The sequence below is a fragment of the Poecile atricapillus genome, chromosome 3 (assembly GCF_030490865.1).
Source record: "Poecile atricapillus isolate bPoeAtr1 chromosome 3, bPoeAtr1.hap1, whole genome shotgun sequence".
In the NCBI taxonomy this organism is placed as follows: domain Eukaryota; kingdom Metazoa; phylum Chordata; class Aves; order Passeriformes; family Paridae; genus Poecile; species Poecile atricapillus.
This window is the reverse complement of record NC_081251.1, coordinates 71,217,104-71,239,704: the sequence shown is the minus strand read 5'-3', so window position 1 is coordinate 71,239,704 and position 22,601 is coordinate 71,217,104. Positions and strand designations below refer to the sequence as shown.

General features: G+C 36.1%; 1 protein-coding gene across 2 annotated transcripts in view; it reads left to right on the top strand.

The window, feature by feature from the left end:
• Window positions 1-22,007, top strand: part of MAP3K21 (mitogen-activated protein kinase kinase kinase 21) — a 42,077-nt gene extending 20,070 nt beyond the window's left edge. Inside the window, exons 3-11 of one of the 2 annotated variants that reach the window (XM_058836344.1) lie at window positions 3,593-3,741; window positions 5,047-5,222; window positions 9,359-9,599; window positions 11,410-11,532; window positions 14,040-14,156; window positions 14,710-14,860; window positions 15,850-15,944; window positions 17,402-18,187; window positions 18,719-22,007. In XM_058836344.1, coding sequence (XP_058692327.1) covers window positions 3,593-3,741; window positions 5,047-5,222; window positions 9,359-9,599; window positions 11,410-11,532; window positions 14,040-14,156; window positions 14,710-14,860; window positions 15,850-15,944; window positions 17,402-18,187; window positions 18,719-19,143 — 2,263 coding nt within the window. In that variant the 3' untranslated portion in view covers window positions 19,144-22,007. The remainder of the gene's footprint in view (window positions 1-3,592; window positions 3,742-5,046; window positions 5,223-9,358; window positions 9,600-11,409; window positions 11,533-14,039; window positions 14,157-14,709; window positions 14,861-15,849; window positions 15,945-17,401; window positions 18,188-18,718) is intronic. The other variant, XM_058836345.1, reaches the window with a different exon arrangement.
• Window positions 22,008-22,601: the final 594 nt, after the last annotated feature.

The window sequence follows — 22,601 nt, the reverse complement described above, 5'->3', positions numbered from 1 at the left end:
TGGTGCAATTATTTTATATTCTGCTGCAACATTAGTTTACATTTTTGGAACCTACAGTATTTCTCTTCTTCGCCTTCTCTTCTGCACGCCTCTCTTGTAAAAATGTAAGTATTTAGTTCAATGATGGAAGTCTAACAGGAGAGGTTTTTAAGTAGAAAGGCTGTGTTTTGCAGTATAGTTTAGACCTTCTTAGCTTCTAAACATTTTCTGCTCACTGCACCTTGATCTATTCTGTTGCTTATCTTTACTCTTTCTTTAAAAGAAAAGCAAATAAAGAGTATCCTGGTTACAGGAGTGTTTTTTGTTTTAAAAAGCCTTCAGGTTACCGATTTAAGGATATGGGTCTCTCTTAAGACAAGAACATGGTATGTTTCAGCAAGTTTCTAAACCTCAGTTACACATACTGAGTGCTGAGGCTCTGAATGAAATCTGCAGACCTCTTATTAGGAAAAAAAAAAAGAGCAATTGAGTCTGCTCAAGTTGAGGCAACTCACACTTCCAGCTAGTCTTCCAGAATCTGCCAGTGCTCAGAAATGTTGTGGGAGTATTTTCATGCAGAGCCTTCCAGGCTGTATGTTCTCAGGTGTCATCCTAGATAGCAGAACTAGTGCTTTCCAGGCCCTGCACGTGTATCCTTTCACTTTCCAAACCAGAGCTTTGACTACTATATTTGTTTTACTCTGGCACCTGCTTCCAAGTTCCCTAACAAGAATTCTACTCTTCCAACCCTACCCTTCCATCAATCATCAACGTTTCTTAGTGGTGTGTCAGTCTTAGTTTTGTGTGGAGCCTGAAAGTGCAAATATGCCCACAGATTTCCAGGTGCTGATGGTGTGCTTCAGCAGTGGTCTTTAGAGTAATGTTCATACAAGCCCTTGGCAAAGCCAGGAAGCATCTACTGTACAGCAGAATTAGCAGTTGCTTTTGTCTGGAACATTTGTATAAATTTGAAGTGATTCATGTAGCATTGCTTAGTAACTACTGCTCTAGAAGATGGATTGTAGAGTAAAATAAACTTTGAGAACCTTACCTTCAGTTTTGCAGCTCCTAAAATATGTAAAATCAAGTTTTCACTGGAGTGAGATGCAGTAAGGCTTAAATCACATTTGATTGAAGGAAAATAATTTTAATAATGAAAATAATTAACATATTTTTGGAAGTGTATTCATTTTTGTGGTTTAAAATGATGTATTTCAATGAAAAGCTTGTGGCTTTGACCTTTTGCTGACAATGGAAAGGGACATAGCTTTTGCTCTTTAAAGAAAAGCTATTTCAGGCTGTATGCATAAGACAATTGTATGTGAGCTGGTGAAATTTAATACACAGAGTAGCTACTTGTGTAATTCAGAGGGCTGACAAGTAGTTGTTTTCCTAGATAGTGGCACATTAGTACCTCCCAAAAACTCCAGCGTATCAAGACCATAATGCCTTTAGGCTTCCTCCTTGCAGTTTTTCCCCCATAGTCCTGGCTCTTGGTACTTGACATTAAGACTGCTTTCATTAAAGGGCTGTTACTGTGTTGGTCTGTTTAAAACTTTACAACCACCTTCTTGGCACTGTTGAGAACTCCTTAAGATTAAAGGAGTTAATTGTAAATATAACTAAGGCTAATAGCGTGATACAACTTTTTTTATAAAAGGTGACTTCTTTTTAGTTAAATTTAATGTTTTGCTTATCTTTAGAGTTCATGCTCAAATACATATGGAATAGTTTGAGCAAGGGAATTACTTGTATTTTGAACAGTCTGTACATGCTGAGAGATTTTTTTTTATGCTTTCTGCAAGGATACAAATGAGCTGTAGTTCAGGAGAATTCCTCCATCAGGCATAAAATGTGTATGTGTCACAGGAAGGGTTGAATTCATTATGGTCAGAATACCATTGTTTTAAAACAAATTGGAATTCATTAATTTAACCTTCTTTTAGCATACAAGCAAATGCAGAAATTAGACCAGAAAAAATCAGGAGGAAATTATAAAGAAGCCCAAGACTTCTAAAATTCCTTTTTCTTTTGGCTGCAAATGCAGACTCTTTCCTTCAGCTTTTGATGAAGTGTTAGCACTGTAAATTCATTAACTTTTAAGATTTTATGAAATATAAAAATTCTCAGACCGTAGATAACAAAGTACTGCTGATACTTGTGGTGATATTGTGTAGTTTGTTGTTTTATTATTTATTGAAGTGATGTCATAAGGTGTTTTGTAATGTTGACTGACTTTTTCTCATTAAGCAGACAGTGATAGAAAGCCTTAACTGGTGTGTATTCTTCTCCCTGTCACATCTGGTCCACTTGTGGTGTCATTTCTAATCTTAAGGGGTGCATAACCCTCACTTCCCCAGTGCAGAATGCTTTTCTTCTTGTCTTGGAGAGTTCAGTCTAGTCCTGCAAAACTTGCAGGTGGTTTCTTTGCACACTTGGAGAAAAGGGGCAAGAGCGATTGTTTGTATTCTGTTTTTCCCTTTGCCTGCTCACTTTACTGGTCAAAAGCAGCAATAGGTTGTCCTTTGGATCCTTGTTCTACAGGTAGTGGTTCCCTGGCAGGAAGAAGTGGAGAGGGTATGGGGGATGAAGGGAGGAACAAAAAACAAAAGCAAATCCAGTCATAAAGTTCACTTTAGGCTAACATTCTGAAAGGAGTAATTCCCACTTCCACAGAAATGACTGTGGAAGCTGTCCATTTCAGGGGTGGTAGAATAGGAGCTCTAGAGCCACAGCAGCCAGCATATTGTCCCTGCCCTTTGCAGGGGCTTGGGTCATTTGAACAAGCCAAGCATTGGGCATACAGACCCAAAGAAGGTAAAAGCAACACCCAGCTCTTTGAGTGGAGAGCATTGCAGAAATTCTTATGGTTATTGTTACTGTAATAGGAATTCCTGTGGTTCTTGATTTCTGTACCTGACACTGAGAAAAGATCTCTTCATGTCACCACCTTTTGCTGGAAACAGTGTTACTGTGTTTGGATTTTGTGGGGGGACTTTTCTAGAAAAGAGAAATTAATTGTGTGTACATGAAAGAATTTCTCAATCTTGTTGCATCTTCAGTGGGAAGTGACAAGTTAACTGGCCTTTATGTATACAGACAAGGTTAGAAATGTAAACTTCCAGATAAAGATGGGAGTTTTCTGTACTTTTTATTACTGTTATTTAAAAAAAAAAAAAAAAGAAAAATATATCCCTCTAGGTAAATTGCTGTAAAATATTTGGAAAGGGGAATGGCCTCAATGCTCTGCTGAGGATTTCTTTGTATTGTTTGTTTGCTTTCTGGTGGGGGAGAAGGTTGCTTGTTTTCCTGTCATTCAGACTTTCTGTTTTAAGTCAGGTTTATGTGAAATTAGCATTTCTATAGAAGTGGCTTCGGGCTTACATTTTGAATAAGAGTTTGAGCCAGTCTTAAAGTTGCACTCAATTTGCTTAATCACTCTAAGTGGAAAGGTGCACGATGACAAAAGTAGAGCTGACTTAAAGGCATCCACTTTGACTGGGAAATCCTTATGAATTTGAGTACATCATTGGACAGATACTTGTTTGTGTTTTCTTGTATTCTTGTTGTTTCTTTCCCAGAAAATAACTGTTTAAAACATTACCTTTTGTAGTTACGGAGTGTTGCTGTGGGAACTGCTTACAGGAGAGGTTCCTTACCGTGGCATTGATGGCCTCGCCGTGGCTTACGGAGTAGCTGTCAATAAGCTTACTCTGCCCATTCCATCCACCTGCCCTGAACCATTTGCAAAACTAATGAAAGGTATCCACATTGTTTCTTCCTATGTATTTAAAGAATTATGTTTTGCGGGTATGAAATAATCATGGGGTTGCCAAATAAGTACCTCATTTGATAGTGTGCTGCTTAACAAGTATTTTATTTTTCTTTACACAGCAATCTGGTGTTACAGGGAGCTGGGTGTGTTTCTGAGGGAGCTGTACAGTGTTACGGTGTTGCACATAAGTTTTTCAGTAGCAACAGTACAGTTTGTACTCTGATTTCACAGATTTTGTTCTACTCTGAAATTGCATTAATTTCTGTAAATGACAGGATTATACTGTGGATTAATACAAGATGAGATTAAAATCCCAGGGGGAAGAATTGCGAATGCCTTTTTTTTCATTGTTTCATCCTGAGTGTCAAAAATGTTTTGTAAATATTTTAGAGAGAAAACCATTGCTTGCTAATGACTATTTTCTTGTATTTAATGAATTTTTCTACCTTTTCATTTATTCTTTCCATACAATATTGCTAGTTTTGCTATTTTAGATGCTAAAAATAGACAAAAAATTTTTACTATTAATACAAAAACAATCCTCTGAATACAAGTAGGTAGATGTTGGAGTCAGAGGCACAGATAATATTCCCTTATTTGTGCTGACAGGCTCTGACTCTCAAGAGAACATTGAGTTTAACTTAAAACCATGGAAAAAGCTTCTAGAATTAAGCAGAGAAACTGAGAATGTGAGTGTAAGTTAGACAGAATTATATTAAGTCACTGGATGAAAGTTAGAGTTTAGGGTTTAGCTATTTTAGTGAATAAGAGACAACATGGAGGATTTAGAGCGTTGTCCTTTTCTCCTTCTTCTAAGGTTTTCGGGTAATACTAAGAGATTGGATGAAGGAATACACATTGTGGGACCCAGGTGTCTAGTTATTGTGTTAATAATGAAAATAAGTTATTTGGCATTTCCTTTCTGGATGGGTTGACACTTAAAAGACCTTGAAGAGATACTTCTTCAATCATTTTGCTCCTTATTACCCTAGTGTATATAGCTCCTTATAGTCTGTAAATATGTAATGTAGATAAGGAAGAATAAACATCCTCAGCCCAAACACGAAAACAGGTCTCTCGTCAATCTCAGTCCTGGGGAAAAGAACTGAACCACCAGTGTCACCCCCACAGTAGATGCCACCTCTATAAATTGAGACAGAACTGGGGATGTCTTGTAGGTAAAGAGAACACATTAGAGCTTGAAATGCAGTAGCAAGTAACTTGAAATTCACGTAGTTCTTCAAAAAGTTCTATGTGCTATTACAAACTGACGGGATTTTGATAAATTCTAGAATGCTGGGAGCAGGACCCTCATATCCGACCATCGTTTGCCTTAATTCTTGAACAGCTTACTGCCATCGAAGGGGCAGTTATGACTGAAATGCCTCAAGAGTCTTTCCACTCCATGCAAGATGACTGGAAATTGGAAATTCAGCAGATATTTAATGAATTGAGGACCAAGGAAAAAGTAAGTTGATTTTTTCAATTGCATGGCAGTGAAGGATGGGTATGTGTGTATGTATGTTTACGTGGTACAGCAGTTTTGAACTTTTGAATTGTTGCTTACCAATGTACTCATGCAGATACACAGGCAGTTGAAAAAGAAAGAAATCCACACCTGTCTACCCAAAGAAAACAGGTTGTAGATCTGTAAATGTGGCATTCTAGGCTCTTTTTTAAAATGTGTTATTTTTTTTCTTGTATGTTTGCATGTATCACTTAAATTTAATTTATCCCTTCAGCTAATCTGACTGTAAATTTTCAGCTGCTGTTGAACATTCTCCTCAGCTGTGAGAATGAAAAGCCTTTCATCCTGTTATGTGACTGTATCCCATGGCTTCTTTTCCAAAAATGTAATTATGCTTTTATCTCTCCTCTTGCTGAACAGACTGATCATATGGATGCCTTTCAGTGTTGCGTTTTGGGACCTATTTTGGCCAGATATTAATAAGGTCAAACTCATATATACATGAATCAGCAAATCTAGTTTCTTTTGTTTATTATTCAGATTTCTGTCACTGATCTTCTTTCCATACTCTATCATCGCAGTATATTTGTACAAAATGAGTATTCACTGTCAATTCTCTTTGTTTTCTCTTATACTCACTTCAACTTGGTTTTAACCACCCTGAGTTTTATATTTTCCTTTAGACAACTTGGTAAAAGATAACAGTTGGAATAGGCCAGGTGTGCTCGAATCCCTGTTAGAAATGCTTCTGGAAGAGACAGATTCCTTCTTTGCAGGTGTTTCCTGCAATATAATTATTGCCCAGTATATATTTGCTCTTATTTTTCATTAAATGATTGTAGACAAGGAGGACAATAAATTGAAGTACAGTGAATTGTGAAGAAACTTTACAGATGTAGTCGCCAAGTTTGACTAAAGCAAGATCTAAACTCTTGTCTTTCAAGTCAGTCTGTAGCCTTTATCCTTCAGTTGTTCCATCAAATGTCACAAATGGCAGTGTGTGGACTTCTGACTAGTGTTGGGTGTGACATTACATATGTACTGTAGTATCAGCACAGTGTTATTAGAATTTACTCATCACCCCTAGGACTGCAGTATCATTACATACTACCTATGTACTGTTTCTTCTACCCTCTGCATTTCCCTCTTCATTTTGATTCACAGAAGTGGGTATGTGGTGTGGTGTGATCTGCTCTGCCTGCAGTAGGCATACAGAGTGCTAGAGCTGAACTGCGTGCCTCAGGAGCTGTCAGGTCTCTTCCTTTGCAATTGAGTTATAGTTCCTCTACGGAGAGTAGAGGCTTCCTTTTTTTACTTGCTTTGGTGTCACCAGCTACTGTGTTCACTTGTCTCAACCTGCCATAGAACATAACTCTGTTTTTGACCCCTCCAGCAACTGCTCAACCAACCATTTTCCTCTTTTTTCTCTGGGAGCAATTGTAACAGGCCTTCCTGTTCAGATTCTATGTTTATTTTTTGTTTTTCTGGAGGCACTACACTATTATGAGATTTCCCATCCCAGAAAAATCTGACTAAATCAAGTCTAGGATTAAATAAGCAGGTGAAAAGGTTTATGAGAAGAGTCATATTTTTGGTGCAAAAGTGAGTTAAGCTCAGTTAGGGAGGGGAAAAGATAAAATGAAATTTACTTTTTGCATGCCAAAGTAAGTGCATCTCCAGAGGCATCTACCCTAATGAGGTATACTTCTTTAAGACTGAAAACACGTAACTTTGACTCAGACATGGGTTTCATATATGCAAGGTTTTTTAATTTGGCACATTATCAATTCTTCTGTGAGCTACTAGAGAGAAAGTAATGTCTATAAAATACTTATATAATAATAAAACAGTAAAAGTCCTCTGCATGGAGTCTCATTACTTCTGTAAAAGAGGAACTTCTATAGCTGGAGGAATTTCCTCAAGGGCTTACTGCAAATGAATGATGGCGACGCCTACTCGAAGAGAAGATCACAATCTTATTTTGACAAATGTTCTTGAGCAACTGAAATACAAATTCTTTCCAAGCTTCCTTACAATAGGTGTTTTAATTGTAGAGTGGTGTGGAAACATTGCCTAACTAATTGCAATAAGTCTGGTTTTAATTAGTTTATTTGGAAAAGAGTAAATACTTAATCTCTCATTGAGAAAACACTTACACATCTTCTAGACTGTCTACCTTTCAGTAAATGGCCCTCAGTTTTTGCCTGATTGCTGAGCTTTGTGGAACCTGGATTTGAGAGCTGTGAAAGGTAGAAAATCAACAGTGTCTCCTAATGTACCTTTACTACTGTGCTAATGCAGTAATAAAGATCTTCTCTATTTAAACCTTAAAGTATCTTTTTTCTACGTCTGAATTCATGTAGTTTCTGCTTTCAATCCTTGTTTTAGGTTGCCCTGTTTTGAGTACACAGAGGAGGGGGAAAATGAGGATTTTTGGGAGTCTCTAAATTAAGTTATTAAGTATCTTTAAAAAAAAAACAAAAACAGAGCAGACAGAAGAACACCACCTAAAGCATTACTTGCTGGCATGAAGACAGGTTCCTTTGAATTTCCAAGAGGCAGAATTGCCTTTAGCAAGACACTGTATATTAAGCAGGTCAATTAAAAAAAAATTTGGTTTCCAATACTGTGTTGAAACAAGCTCACTCAAAATTAGTATACCATATGAAATTTGTCAGTCATATCACTTATATTTTAAACCCATAATAAGAAGTGTATGTGTGCTATAAGCTGTAAAAAAACCCCAGAAAGTATCTTTCTGAAGAACAGACACTTCTCACTGAACCAGTTTGCTTCAGTGCCAGCCTGTCTTTTGACATCCATAGTCTTGTGGGCTTATTTGAACACCCCCTCATTTGAAAACACTGAAGTAATACAGTTCAAGAAGTAATTTTTTGCTTTAACAGTATTAAATAAGGAATTCTTCTGGCATAAAACATTGCTGGATACCAATGAGCTGAATTAGGCAGTCAGTTCTGAAATAAAAATGAAAGACAAACAAAGCTAAGCAACATCACAATTATAAAATTGTATAGTGTACAAATTAATTAATTTTTAATATAAATAAAATTCTTAGATATTCTGAACTTTTAGCATAGCTTTCTTTCAAGTGATGGTCTTCTGAGTTGAATTAAGTGGAATTTACAAAATCATATGAAAAAGATATGTTGTGAGAAACATACATAGTATGAGTCACATCTAGTTCTCCTTTTCCTATACTTTCAGTACAGTGTTATTAGCAATATAAACTGTAAGTGTTCTGTTTCCTGTGTAATATGCCCCATACTATTAAGGAATGTCTAAAATTAGGGAGGTCTTAAATTTCAGATGTATTTTAACAGATTTTGGAAACTGAAGATTAAGATAATTTTAAGATGCTGGGTTTGCAGCTGTTTAGCTTTGGGTATTCATTTACCATGAAAAATTAACTAGCTTCCTTACTAAAGCTTTCCCTTTTCCAAAATTAAAAAATAGTTAAAATAGGAGCTACTCTTCTTGAGAGTGGTGACTGGGGAATCTGTGTGCTGTAATTCCGTGGTTAGTAGCTGTTTGATGTTACAGATACCTGCTAAATTTAATTAAGAAACAGCCATCTTGTGACTTAATTTATCCTCTTGCACTAATCCCCATTCAGTGTAATACTGATTTTCTAGATAGAAAAGTGCTACTTAATACATGACTGAAAAACAGGAAAGGTTGGAGAATTTAAGATAAAGGCAATAATTTGTGTATTCGTCAGGTCATTGGCTTTATGTGAAAGCATAGGAGCTATCCAGTAGCAGCCCTCATGCTGTGCAAGAGTTTTTCATCATGTGAAATACTTGAAGCGCATTTTCCGCTGGGCTGTTAGCTGAGAATCTTTGATTGCATGTGTCGTCCCCATTTCCACTGCTTACCTGCTTTAAGTGGAGTGACTCAAGTTAAATGGCTTAAAGGAAATCCATGTAATGCTTGATTTTGAATACTGAATCTTGGTTTTTTGAGAATGGAGGACTGGCAGAAGTTTAGGCATGTTGCATGCGTATAGTGCATCTTAAAAATAAAGCCAGATATATAGCCTACTGTCCACTTCACACATCCTTTAATACTGCCTTCACTTTATTACTTAGTTTTACTTTTGTGAATCTTGTCTTCAGGAGCTTCGATCACGAGAAGAGGAGTTGACAAGAGCAGCTCTTCAGCAAAAATCTCAAGAAGAATTACTTAAGCGCCGTGAGCAGCAGTTAGCGGAACGCGAGATCGATGTCCTGGAGCGCGAGCTGAATATCATGATATTCCAGTTAAACCAAGAGAAACCCAATGTAAAGAAGAGGAAGGGGAAGTTTAAAAGAAGCCGGTTAAAACTCAAAGATGGACACAGAATTAGTTTGCCTTCAGGTTTGCCATTTATTAAAAGTTCACTGTATATGTAATGATTAAATATGCCGGCTTCTTCAGTTCCACGGTTCATGTTTTCAGTGTTGGCTCCTATTTTATTTTGTTGCCAGGTTCGTCTACTGTAATGCACAGAAGGGTTTGGTAAGAATTGTGTAGCTCCCTCCCCACAAGGAAAAGCTTCCACATAGCATTTTCTCATGAAGTAGTCCTCATTTCATGTGAAAGAATGATTCAGGTGGTAGTCCATCCCATTTGGAGGGAAAGGTCGCTAGCACATGATTTAGTACTGGTTCAGAGTTCAGATTTTTGTTGTCATTGTTACTATACAGACAGAAACTACTTTTTAATACCTGCCAGAACTTTCTAACATGATCAAATATTAGTGCTGTTTGCCCTAAAATTGCAAATACTGAGCAGAAAAACACTGCTTTGAGAGGGTTGGGGGTGTACAGGTGCAGTAGGTTCAAGCTGCACACTTATTGCAGTTGCAAGTACAGCACAGCACTTATAATCTTCAGTGCCTTATTTCTTGCAAGAAAACATATAAATAGCAGCATCAGATGATTTCAGCATACAAATATGGTATAATTTGAATGATAGAGCATTTCATTCCACCTGTGAATGCATTAAAATGCCCCCTTTGAAAACAAAGTGTGTTTGTAGACAGTGAGGATCTTTCAGTTCTCTGGGGCTGGCCTTTTTAATGTTGCCACCAGATAGCACTACACAAACTCATAGTTTCACCAATGGTTGGAAAGCCTTCATTATTATTTCAAATTCATTACCAGCATCCTGGCATTGGTGGGCTTCCTTTCAACGGCTTCCAGGTCAAGTCTGTCAGTTTGATGCTGTGTTAGCACAAGTCTGACCAAATTGTAGCTGTCTGCCAGCTGGAATGACACAAAGAGGGCAGTAATATTTAGAGAACTATTTCAGCAATAGTGAAATATTTCTCCTTGCTTTAAAAATAAGAGCAAATAAGATAAAAGTCACCCTAGAGCCCCCCAGACAAACATGGTAGATTTATGATTTTTAGTTAGATTTATGCTGGATTGCAAGATTCAGTTGAATATTTGGTCCATTTGTTTCCAGTTCTGCTTATATTTAACTTGAAACAGCGATAAAATATTTTCATTCAGAATAGCAGTTAGCTCCTAGTTTCCAAGAGCATCCAGATGAACTTGTCCTTGAGACAATTCTGTTCTAAGAATAGTGTACAATATAATTGCATTGATGATAGGTGTTAGACATATTAAGGTTCATTTAATAAATTTTTCTTCCTCAATATTTGCTGTTCTTTTTTTCACTACTTTACTATAAATATTTCTGTGTGGTTCTGTGGTTTACTGTCATGATTTTCTGACATGAATGTTTTCATTTTATTGTTTTCATTGTTAATGTTTTTTGTGGTGGTGTATATGAATTACGTGTTAAAAAAAAATAAGGCAAATCTCATTGCCATGAGTATTTATTCGAGATGAAATACTGAGAGGTAATTTTTGCCCGTCCTGTGACAACCAAAATGATTGTGGTGTGGATGTGTCTCAGATCAGGTCTACTTGGACCTACTCACTCTTGTTCCTGTTCATACAAGAAGGTGTGAAGTCCTGCCTGTGTGACTCAAAATCTAAGTTGTTACAATTAGAGTTTTTCAGTGTTTGTAATATGTATATCTCTTACCTGTATAAATAAATTACAAATAATGAAGTCTAATTAATTATTTGACTTTGTTTTAAGAAGTATAGCAGCATGTTCTTCTGAGAAGTTTTTATTCCAAACATTAAAACTGATTTGTTTTGCTCTTTTACAGATTTCCAGCACAAAATAACAGTGCAGGCATCCCCCAATCTGGATAAGAGGAGGAGTTTAAACAGTAACAGCTCTAGTCCATCAAGTAGCCCCACAATAATTCCTCGTCTTCGGGCTATACAATGTAAGTCTCCACTCATTTGATCAGTAGGGAGTGTTCCATATACATACTGAATGTCAGTAGTAGTATCAGATTCCAGGCAGATTTCTGTCTGATTTCCACATCACTTGATTGGTTCTAACAGTTGCAACTTCTTTGAAAGGAGGGATGATATTGCTAAAATGCTAAATAGTTTTCACTAATTCAAAATGATTGTGAATGGTTTAAGTTGTATCTTAATTACTTTGGGAACCAATTTTTAAATTGACTGGGATAAAACAATGACAAATCAAAATTTATGACAAAAGGTAAAGCATCACATTTAGAACCCAAGTATTATGGAAAACAGGTTTTTATTAGGTATTGGAGTTAATAAAGGAAAATAAAGGTTCAGAGAGTAAGGGAGTCTAGTAAGATGGAAAGATCAAAGAATGAGCCAATAACCCAATTTTCTTACGTCAAAAGAGAATCAAACTTCAAGCAGGTATAAACCCAGAACAAATCTTGCTTTAGATTTTTTAAAGATAGGAAAAAGAGACAAAAAAAAAAAATAAAAAAATTGTGGGTACATTTATAGGTCTACATTATTATGTATGCTGGCAACAGAAAGAAAGGTATGTTCATGCTCACATAGTGGAGGTACCAGGAGTACAATCATGTTATTACAGAGAAGCACGCATTTATATTTGGGAGTGACATAGATAAAACAGTTCCTACAGGATTCAGTGCTTGCATTTGTGCTGTCTGATCTATTGTGCAAAGTAGATTGTCTAATTATCCATATTTAGAGAGGAATGCCTTAAGCTTCTCTCTCTTTATGAAATCAGTGGAACCTGTTCCAGGTGATTGCTTATGGATGTTGGCTATCTTCTCCTGCAAGCACAGTCACCTATGTGGGAGATTACTTCATAATCTGGCTTTGTCAGCTATAAATGAGGAGAAGGGGAAATCAGAATGCATGAAGATTTTTTCAGTACTGTTCTTTAGCTAGTCTGTAAAGATTGATTAATTTTTAGACCAGCCTGACACTTTGTTTAAAGTTTGGGTAGAAATCACATCTCTCTTCTTTGTAACACCTCTGCCTTATGAAGTCCTTTTCATTGTTAATGTGTAAAGGGGTGCAGTGGTGTCTTCTTTGGAACTTCACTGTTTGTTTGAGCTGCAGTGGATACAGTTGGCAACATTGTGGATAAAGGATAAAGGTGGACAAACCCTGTCTTGCTTTTCATAATGAGAATATGGGATGGAAGGAAAATCAACTGGAGTCTTTTTCAGATGTTAGCTGACAGAGTATCTGTTCTCAATAGTTTCCTGTGCTCAAAACATGGTAGAGTTTTCTGGTTGATTGTTTGCTTTGCTTTGCTTTTTGCAGAAAGGTAAAGAAAAGCTTTTCTTAGTAAAATGTCATAATTACATATAAACTATCTTGTTTTATCGTTGATTCTTCTTGCTCTGTGTGGAATTGCTTGGAAATGAAGCAAATTTCAGGTATTGGCATGGTTCTGAAAACTTGAGTTTTCTGTGTTTGTTTTTTTAATTGCATAGCCTTGTGTAAGCTATTGTAGTGCCATTCCTTGCATGTGTGCTAAGTGCCACTGAGGAGTTTTTTTCCTTTTTTTATTTGAGCAAGCATTTCTATTCATAGAGCTTGAACATGTAGGACAACATAAAGGCTCTCATTTAAAAGAAGTGCCTGTCTGCTTCTGAGTTTGGATCCTTAAATTTTTACCTAAAAGCTTATCAGGTATCTCACGAGTATCTAGCTGAAACAATTTAGCTTCCACACCCATCTGCACCTGTGCAAAATAAATTCCCTTTCCCACAATAATATTTTATCTTGATTTAACTTCAAAGTGTCTTTGTTTCAAGATGACTTGCTCAAATACAGGTGATTTGAACAGGCGTATATGTAACAACTGGTTACTTGACTGCTTCACATTGTCTTGAGCAAGTCTAGCTTTCAAATCTAAGCATTAAGTGAAAAATCTAGTTAATTTCTTATTAAAACAAATTCTGCTGATTTTGGAAGGAGTTTTGGAGGGAGAAGGAAAACCACTAAGGTACATACTCCATAAGAATGTGGTTGAAAATGAGAGTGGAAGGTCAGCAAGAGTAGCGCCATGACACAGGGTGAGCTTTGCTGGTGAAGTATATGGTGAGGAAGGAGGAGAACCTGTACACTGAAGGAACAGCAGAACCATGGACATGTAAATACCCCCTCATTTATCACGCTGTTACAACTGGCTACGTTGTTTTTCTCCTAGGTTTCTCCATCACATCTGTAAGCATGCCATCATGATACCAAGCTAATGCTTCAGTTACTTGGTGGCATGTGAAAATCTACTCTCCCAGATCAGGTCCTAGAAAGAGGGGCTTTTAAACCCTACCATGAAAGTCCATCATTAGAAGATGCTTAATGCCTTTATAGATCCAGGCTTTATGACCCAAAGATGAAAATGTGAGGGAAACGGTTCTGTTTCTGAAATCAGTTTGACTAAGATTTCTACTACATTCTCTTAATTTTTCCTCAGTGATTCCAAAAACAGATACACACTCAGCTAATGGCCGAAGAAACAGTGTATATGTGTACCAGCAAGATGTAGATATCACAAGTGAATATGAACTTCCCTGTGGGGTTATGAAAAAAGGCAAGATTTCATTATGTTTCCTAGGTGCTGGTTCTGTTTAATTTATCAGCTGAGACAGTGACAGACTAAGCATTTAATGGAGGCTAGACACTTTAAAGTATAATTTATTTTGGTCTAGTGAGAAAGAAAATGTTAATCATGGTCACAACTGGACTATTCTGTTTCTTTTGATACCAATTGTCCACAGAATATATTTTATTCATTGAATTTAAGTGCTCAGTCTAATTCACTTGTCTGAATTACCTAAATACAAGGTTCTCAGTTAAAGGAAGCATGGAAAATGTGATTGCTTTGCTGCTTTATCTTTAATCTGGGTCTCTTGTCAGCTCATAAATTACTTTTCTTTCTTGCTCATCTTTTTGGATCAGTGAAGTTTGTGTGTGGTGCTTTTTGTAAAAGAAAAAAAAAAAAACCTCAATTTTTTTTCTACTCCTGTGTGTTACTGTGTCAAAATGGTTTTGCAGTGCAGAAGGTACTCTGTTCTGTCAAAATATTTTGAGTTTAAAATAGTATTTATGTGTGTGGGTTTTGTGTTTCTAAATCCAATCTCCAGTAACTTCAGATGAAAGCAACAGAACTTGGGGAAGGAGCACAACATATCACCAAGAAGAGTTTGAAGATGTGAAGAGAAGCTTTAAAAAGAGAGGTTGTACATGGGGACCAAGTTCAGTTCAAACAAAGGATCGTGCAGATTGTAAGGACAAGTATGTCTACTACATTTTGGTTTTCTGATAATACTAAAGCATTCTTGGTCGTGGCATAGGTAGTGAGAGAAAAAAGTTCTGCTGTCTCTACAGCAAGAAATTCTACCTTTTAATTAATTTAGAAATTACATTACTGATGTAGCTGCCCCACTTAGTCTTGAAGATAAAACACCTACTTATGTTAAAGTTTTATTGATTCTTATCTATTACCCTTTATCTCTGTTTTTTTTGAGATTTGGAACATACTGGGATGCTGAGCTACCAGTGCATACCAGACATTCATGGCCTGTCTTTCTTGCCCTCCTCACATTATTTTGAGGAATTGTAAGCATGGCCCCCACTGGGTACTTTCAGTATGATTAAGTAAGACTGACTGATTTGGCATAAGTGAGGCACAGTTCACACCAGGAACATCTTTTATACTGACAAACAGAGGGTGAAAGGGTTATGAAAATCAGCTGGACAGCTTTACTTACAGATTATGTTTTCAAAACTAGAGATAGTAAGAATTCTTTTCTTTATTTCTCTAGTATATAAAATTATTTATAGTGCCTTTCTTTATTTGTCTTGGTTACCTGTATCAGGAGTTAGTTCCAGATGATCATTTGGAACTGGCTTTATATTATTTTTGTTTGTTTGGAAGTCACTATGTTTCATAAACTTCCAATATTCACATAATTTCTTTGAGACAGTGAAACTGTTGTCCAGGTTTTCACAACCCTGTGTTGCTCAATAGTTAGCAAAGGCCCATTTTTAATTTGCTTTCTTTTTAGGCATGAAATTTTTTATCATAAAAAGAATACCTGACATTAAGGCATGTTTACATTTATAATTGTAAGATTCAATGCTACTCCATCTTCTTTTTACCTTTGGAAAGGTTTTCAGTTTACATACTTCAGGTTTATAGTTTGAAGAGAAAGTGATTTTCTCATAAAGTTTATGTGAGCATGGTATCTGTATCTATCTCAGAATAACTATTGTTATTGCAGAGTAAGACCCCTTTCAGATGGCAGCAACCCTTGGTCAACTGTTTTAATGAAAAATCAGAAGGGTGTTCCCTTAGCTTCACTATTTGTGGACCAAGGTAAGAGCTATTTCTCAAAAAAGTGAAAGTAGACATATAATAGTGTTAGGATTACCTTCAGTGTTACAAATTGTATCACATTAATTCCTTAAAGGATTAGACAGATTATTATAGGAAAAATCATGCTGCCAACCATTTTCCCCTTCAAAAACCCCCTGTATTTACATCATTACCAACTAAGACATACACATAGTATGTGAACAGAACCATATAGAGATTTTTTCCATGTTTTTGAGTTGCAGGCTACTCTGTATATGAGGTCTGCAGACATCGCTTTTTTGTTTCTTTTTAAAAGAACATAAAACAGTAATTGACTTGGCATTTAAATAGCCACTGATGACATTGTTGTGAGATCTGCATAGTTCTTTCAAAAATGCATAGTTTTTTTGCAACCTTTAAGCCCTGATATATTCCTGATAGATATTAGTTCCCTGCTTTTTTGAATGAGACCTGTTATCTAAATTTTCAAGATAGAAATGCAGATTTCAAATCTTAAAGTGTTTTAGACAACATGTTGCTATTTACACGTAAAACCACAAGGAAAATCATGCTTGGTCTCTTTAGGATCAGTAACATAATAGATGCATGTTGCTTTTTATGAGCATTACTATAAATGGGGCCATGATGATAAAATATTTATAATAATTCTAAAGTTTGCACACTTTTTCTATACTGTGGATTCTCTTGTCTGAGAAAATTAAGTTACCAGTGTCAAGAAAAAAGCCTATGATATAATCTGATGTTCATACCAGCAGCTAGATTTATTCCATCTGGAAGAGGAAATAGTAAGCTGCTTCGACACTGCTGGAAAAAAGGCATTTTAATCTTTGTGTATAGTGGTAGGCATAAAAATCTAGGCTTTACAAATAGTAATTTTATAGTTTTATTAGGTTACTACTACAACCCTGCACACAAAGTTAACATACTTGAATTTCAAATATTTCTGTGTTTATTTTATGGCATTTAGTAGTTTAGAGTAGAATAACAATGCATGTCCAAGTCAAACAAAACATCCTTTTTATTTGTCATTAGCTGTAAGATATGAAATTTACTTTTTACTCCAGACCACTATGACAAAATGAATTAATTGGAAAAATTTCTAGTAACTGACTGGATTTTGGAACTCAGTTGAATTGAAAGTATTGTAAAGAATATATTCCAGATTTTATCTGCTAGTTTGTGTATAGTAGAATTACTTCTCTGTAATCCATACACCAAAATACTTTCTGTGTTACTTAAAAAGCATTATCAAAGTGTTGCAAACCCCAAGACCTTTAGGCGTAGGATGTGTGTCTGAAACTCAGTGTGAGTCTGAGCTTCTGACAGCATCTAAATGGATTGTACAGAACCCTTCAAGGTTAATACTTGTGCATTTTAAAGGAAATAGTGATGTACATATGCAGACATAGGCTAAACAGTTTAATTGCAATCTTAAAGAATACTGTGATGTTTTACAGGTGCCTGTACTGATAAGAAACTCACCCCTGAAGGTTTGGACAGTAAAAGACCAAAGCCAATTAAGTTGCCCAATCAGGCCTATATTAATCTACCTCTTTGGAAAGATGATCAGGGAGAGAACACAGTAGAACATGAGAGCTTTGAAGAAGGAACCTCTGCTAGTTCTACAAACAGTACTCCTCAAATGACACCTACAAATAGTCTGAGCAGGACGCTGCACAAAAAGAAGACTGACTCAGTGCTGTATGGGTGTGCTGTCCTCCTTGCATCTGTTGCCCTGGGCTTAGATATCAGAGAGTTGAACAAATCACAGGGTCCAGATGAACTCTTGCCTAAAGATGAGAAGAAGAAGCGTGATGGAATATTTCAGCGTGCTTCAAAATTCCGCAGAAGTGCCAGTCCTACACGACTGCAGTCCAAGAAAGAGGAAACAAGTATTCCATCCCTTAATCCAGCCACAGATACTGTGAATCTTCTCTCTATGCCCTCCATTTCCACAAAATGCCTACTTCAACCTGATAGCGAAGATGCTTTTGTAAGCACTGTGCTTGGTGATTGTGGTCAGTGTAGTTCCACAGACAACTTCTCATCTCAAACTTCTGAAAGTAAGAGAGAACGAAGTATACAGCTGGCTCCGAACACAGTTTCGACACAATTGAAAAATCAGCCTTTTAGTCTTGGTCTGAAACAAGAGTCTCAAAATTTGCCAAAAGATTCCTCCACAAAGTTAAGTATGTTGGGTCACAGACGAACCTTATCAGATGGGAACCATTTTCAGACCACAGGTAGGTAATTAAGAACTTCCATGAATCTTTAAGTTAAGCTGCTGATAAAAATTTAAGCGCAAAATAATGTCTTTAAATCTGGTTTGCATTTAAATAGATAAGCTCATCATCAATGAATTTTTGAAAATAAGTTCTAAATTTCAATACTGATATTCTGGGGTGGCTTAAATGTAATACACTTCATGATACTCTATGCATGTGCAATTTTTCATAATAACTGGAGAAGTTCATTATTCCAGTATTAATATTCATCCAGTTATTGAGGGGTTAGTGCTTTGTCTCTGCATCTCTTCTGTAGCAATAAAAAGTAAATTGTGATTGCCAGTTGCAGTGAGTCTAGATGCAAACACATTACTGGAGCACCACTGGTCTTGCCTTGGAAGATTCCCCACAATGTACAGACCTCTTCATTTTTCTGGTGGAAGAAAAGCCACTAGTGTTTATGGCAACCCAGTTTTACAAATGGCAAAGAATTCAAGAAGTCACATAGTTTAAATTTGCATTTTTTTGTCTGGGCTTTCTTTCCCCTAGCTAATGGAGTTTCTTCAACCAATGATGTCTCCAGACTCCCAGTCCTGTCAGTTCCTGGAACTCTGCTCTCCCCAGCTTTTCAACAAGGAAGCAATCACAGTGGTGTTTCAAATGAAAAGCAAAGCGCTGTCAACACTATCTCAAGGCCTCGACCTTCTTCTCTAAGAAGTAAAATTGATGCATGGCAGATTATTCCACGTATTATTAAACCAAACTCTAAAGACTCTGAATGTTTAGAGGGCAATGTAGATCCAGATGTTAACTTCTTGTCAGATACTGAGGAAAGAACTAAGTGCCACATGCCCTCGTTACTTGATATTGATGTGGAAGGTCAAAACAGAGACTGTACTGTGCCTTTATGCAGAATGAAGAGCAAAACTTGTCGGCCATCTATATATGAACTGGAGAGAGAGTTTCTGTCGTGAGTGCCTTTCATTTTAAAAATGTTTGCCTCATAAAGGGGAACAAATATAAAATTCTTGTCCGTCTAACACTTTGTGCTGCTGTTTTCTGATGTACTGTGACAAATAGTACCAAAACTATTAAAACGGGCAGCTAATTAAGTGTGGTAGGTGCCTTTTTCAAATGTTCCTTGGAATCCCAGCTAGTAACTCTGAAAGCACAATGCTGCAAAATTGTATTCTAGGTGAACTTTGTAAATATATTTTGAATGATTAAAATAAAATACCCACCTCCCTCTGCCATGTCACAAAAGTTTCCTTTAGGTTTGAGGGGATTTGCTAGAAATTTAACTTTCACACATTAAAAAAAAACAAATTACATACAGAGCAAGGCTGCAGTCTGTCAAGAAGACTTTCACCTAAGTAGTGGTGGTGGTCTGAAGCTTGCCTCTGTGGCTTGTAGGTTCAGGGAGAGGGGCAAGGGGTTTAAGATGCAGGTACAGGAGGCTCTGTTCACTCCTCATTCAGGAGGTGGTTACTTGCTGGCATTTGATACTGAAATTGGTTAAGAACCAGCAGCTTTATTTTCAGTTTTTACACTTGGTTATTGTGAGAACTTTCTTAGTTTCTCCAGAAAGTTACACTGCTTGTATAAACATTTCAGTTTCAGCCACCATATCGATTTGAGAGGGTAAACTTCAGTATTGTGATTGGAGTAAAGGTATTTGACATACTTTGTAATGTGAAACAGCATTCCTTGTAGGTAAGGATACACTGGAACATAAATATTTGTACTCTTAACCTTTTGAAGACTACAGTGTTTGCACTGAAAGCAATATTCTTGGGTTTGAATTTTTTGTTTGTGGGGAAGGGGTTTGTCCCCCTTCTTGTTTTTTGAAACTCTTGATTTTGAAACTCTGCTGCACCTTGTATTGAAGAAAGTTGGTGGGTTTTAAGGATTATTGGTTTTAAGTGAGCCAATGGTGCATTTTATTGCACTTAATTTTAAAACTGCTATAATTTAATATGAAATCTTTCAGTATAATCTCTGTAGCTTTTATTCCTAAGGTACTAAGGTACCTTATTCCTACTTTTATTCCTGAGGTACACTGAGTGCCTGCTTACTCATATTTAGGAATCAAAGGACAGAAACAGATGTGCTTGACTGGTTTTCAGTGATAGAAAGTTTCCAGAAAATTCCAAGTAGTTAATTGTGGGGGGAGGAACATTTAGCTTTGATAACACTGGTAGTTTAATTTTTTACAGTATCACTAAGCTGCCCTAAGTGAATGATTAAATAAAACCAAATGTGCAGTATACTTTCCATGATTAAACCATTTTTAGAATTAAAGGAACATCCTTCATTTTTGAGTATTTGAAGTCCTAATTTTGCAGATCATTTGACATTTAAATAGTTTTCATAAATGAAATTAGATAATGTTAGACTAAAACTACTGTGTTCTCATCGGAATACTGTTTTTTTTAAGACCTGTGTTTAAATCTTTTCTTCTCCTTTACTCTGGGGTCTGGGTGTGCAAATAGAATACACAGTTGCTTAAAGCTTCAAAACCAAGGGATTAAAAAAGAAAGTTTCTGTTCTAAGACTGTATGCACTACAGTATCCACCTTGAAGATGATATACAATTACACAAATGAAGTCATGAGGTCTTAATCACGCAGAGATTTTCACACAGGAAAAGTAACTTCCCAGCTCTCAGTGTGAAAATAGAAAATAATTTTCCTTAAAGTATTAGTTTACCAAAAATAAAGACAAAACCACTAGTTGCCTGTAAATCTAAATGCTTGCATAGCAGATTGTTACTATATTTTCCTCAAACCTGTTTCTGTCGCTGTATCCTTAGTTTCTGTCAACATGATTCAAGTCACATACTGTTTGTCTTCTGTTTCAACTTTAATTTCATCAGAACACTTTAATAGACTGTCTATTCCAGTTTAATACAAAATGTTTTCCTAAAATAAAGTTACGAATCAAATTTTAAGTATAGATTAATAGCACATTTACCTTCAAGGCTTAATCAGAATTTTTGAGCATTATATATTTTTCAGCTCTTTATTGATCAATTATTCCTGTGTAATAGTGAGAGAAAAGGAGTTGATTGTTTTACATGTATCTGAAGAAAGTTTCTCTATTTGGCTTTCTGCAGGAAAATCTCAGGTGCTGAAGTATTTTGACTTGTAAACTACTGTTAAGTTCTGTATTTTTAAGGTTTATATAATTTCAAGTGTTGAATTTTGCACCCTATGTTTTGTAATCGATAGTATCAGGCTAAAAAGCTCTTTGAGCGACATTGTTTTCACTTACTAGTGGTGTATAGCTCTTGTAATTAAACAGAGATTTCTATTCCTGTTCAATGCATAATTTCCCATAAGGTTGGGACATACGATATGGCCAGCCCAGTGAATTCTAAGAAATTTAGGAGTTTGTAGTCCATCTCTTATTCTGAGATAGTTTAGGTAAACCATCTCAAATATTTCTCTGATGTGATGCAGTTTTTTTAAGCTATAGTCTGTAGTGCTTTATAATTGTTTTTATAGTTTAAAATTATAGGCCAGTCTTCACTGTAATTAAAAAGAAAAAACAATTCTTTCAATCATGGTTTCAGTCTGTAATTCACATATCAACAGAGAAATTTTCTGTAAAAATATGGAAATCTGGTATGCATTATGTGACGTGTCTTGGTTAAAAGGATATTTATTTCAATGTAGTTTGATGGCCTGACCAAATAATAATTTATGTTGATTGTTTTAGCATAAAACTGAAGGTGCTTACACTACAAAGATTAAGATAAACACTTGATACGCTGTTTTACAAAACCTGACGATTTAAATCTTTTTATTTAAAAAATAAATGTTTTGTAGCTACTGTATTGCAAAGTGACCTGAATTTTCTTGAAAAATATATTTTAATGTTTTTTTAACGTGTACAAAGGAGTTCTCTGGTGAATAACCAGGAGCTGTATACTATGGCCAGCCTGTTCTTGGAAGATTATAATATAATTGTTACTCTAAGATTAAGAATCCAGTACAGTAACATGAACATTCCTGTAATATCTTGCACTTGATATGGGCAGAAACATTCGGCATAAGCTTGATTTTTTTCTTTGATGTGACCATAATATTCTTTTGATGCTTTTTACAATGTTCGCTGTGTGTCTTAAAGGAGATGGAGTAGTGGATGTAAATAAAATTAACTCAGCATGTGATTGAGCATCAAGAATACAGGTAAGTAATAACATCCTTCTGTTGTGGGGTTTTTGTTAGGAGAGTCCATTTGTTCTTTGGGGGGGGTTGGTACTTTGAGGTTTTTGTTAGGTTTGTGGGGGTATTCTTAGGCAAATGAAGCCAGTATTTTCCTTATACTGTTTTTAACACCTTTTGTGATCTTCCCTCTTCCTTGATCATGTCATGGGTGCATTAGCCCATTTTTCAGTCAGGAAGAGGAAGTATCCATTTCCACAGTG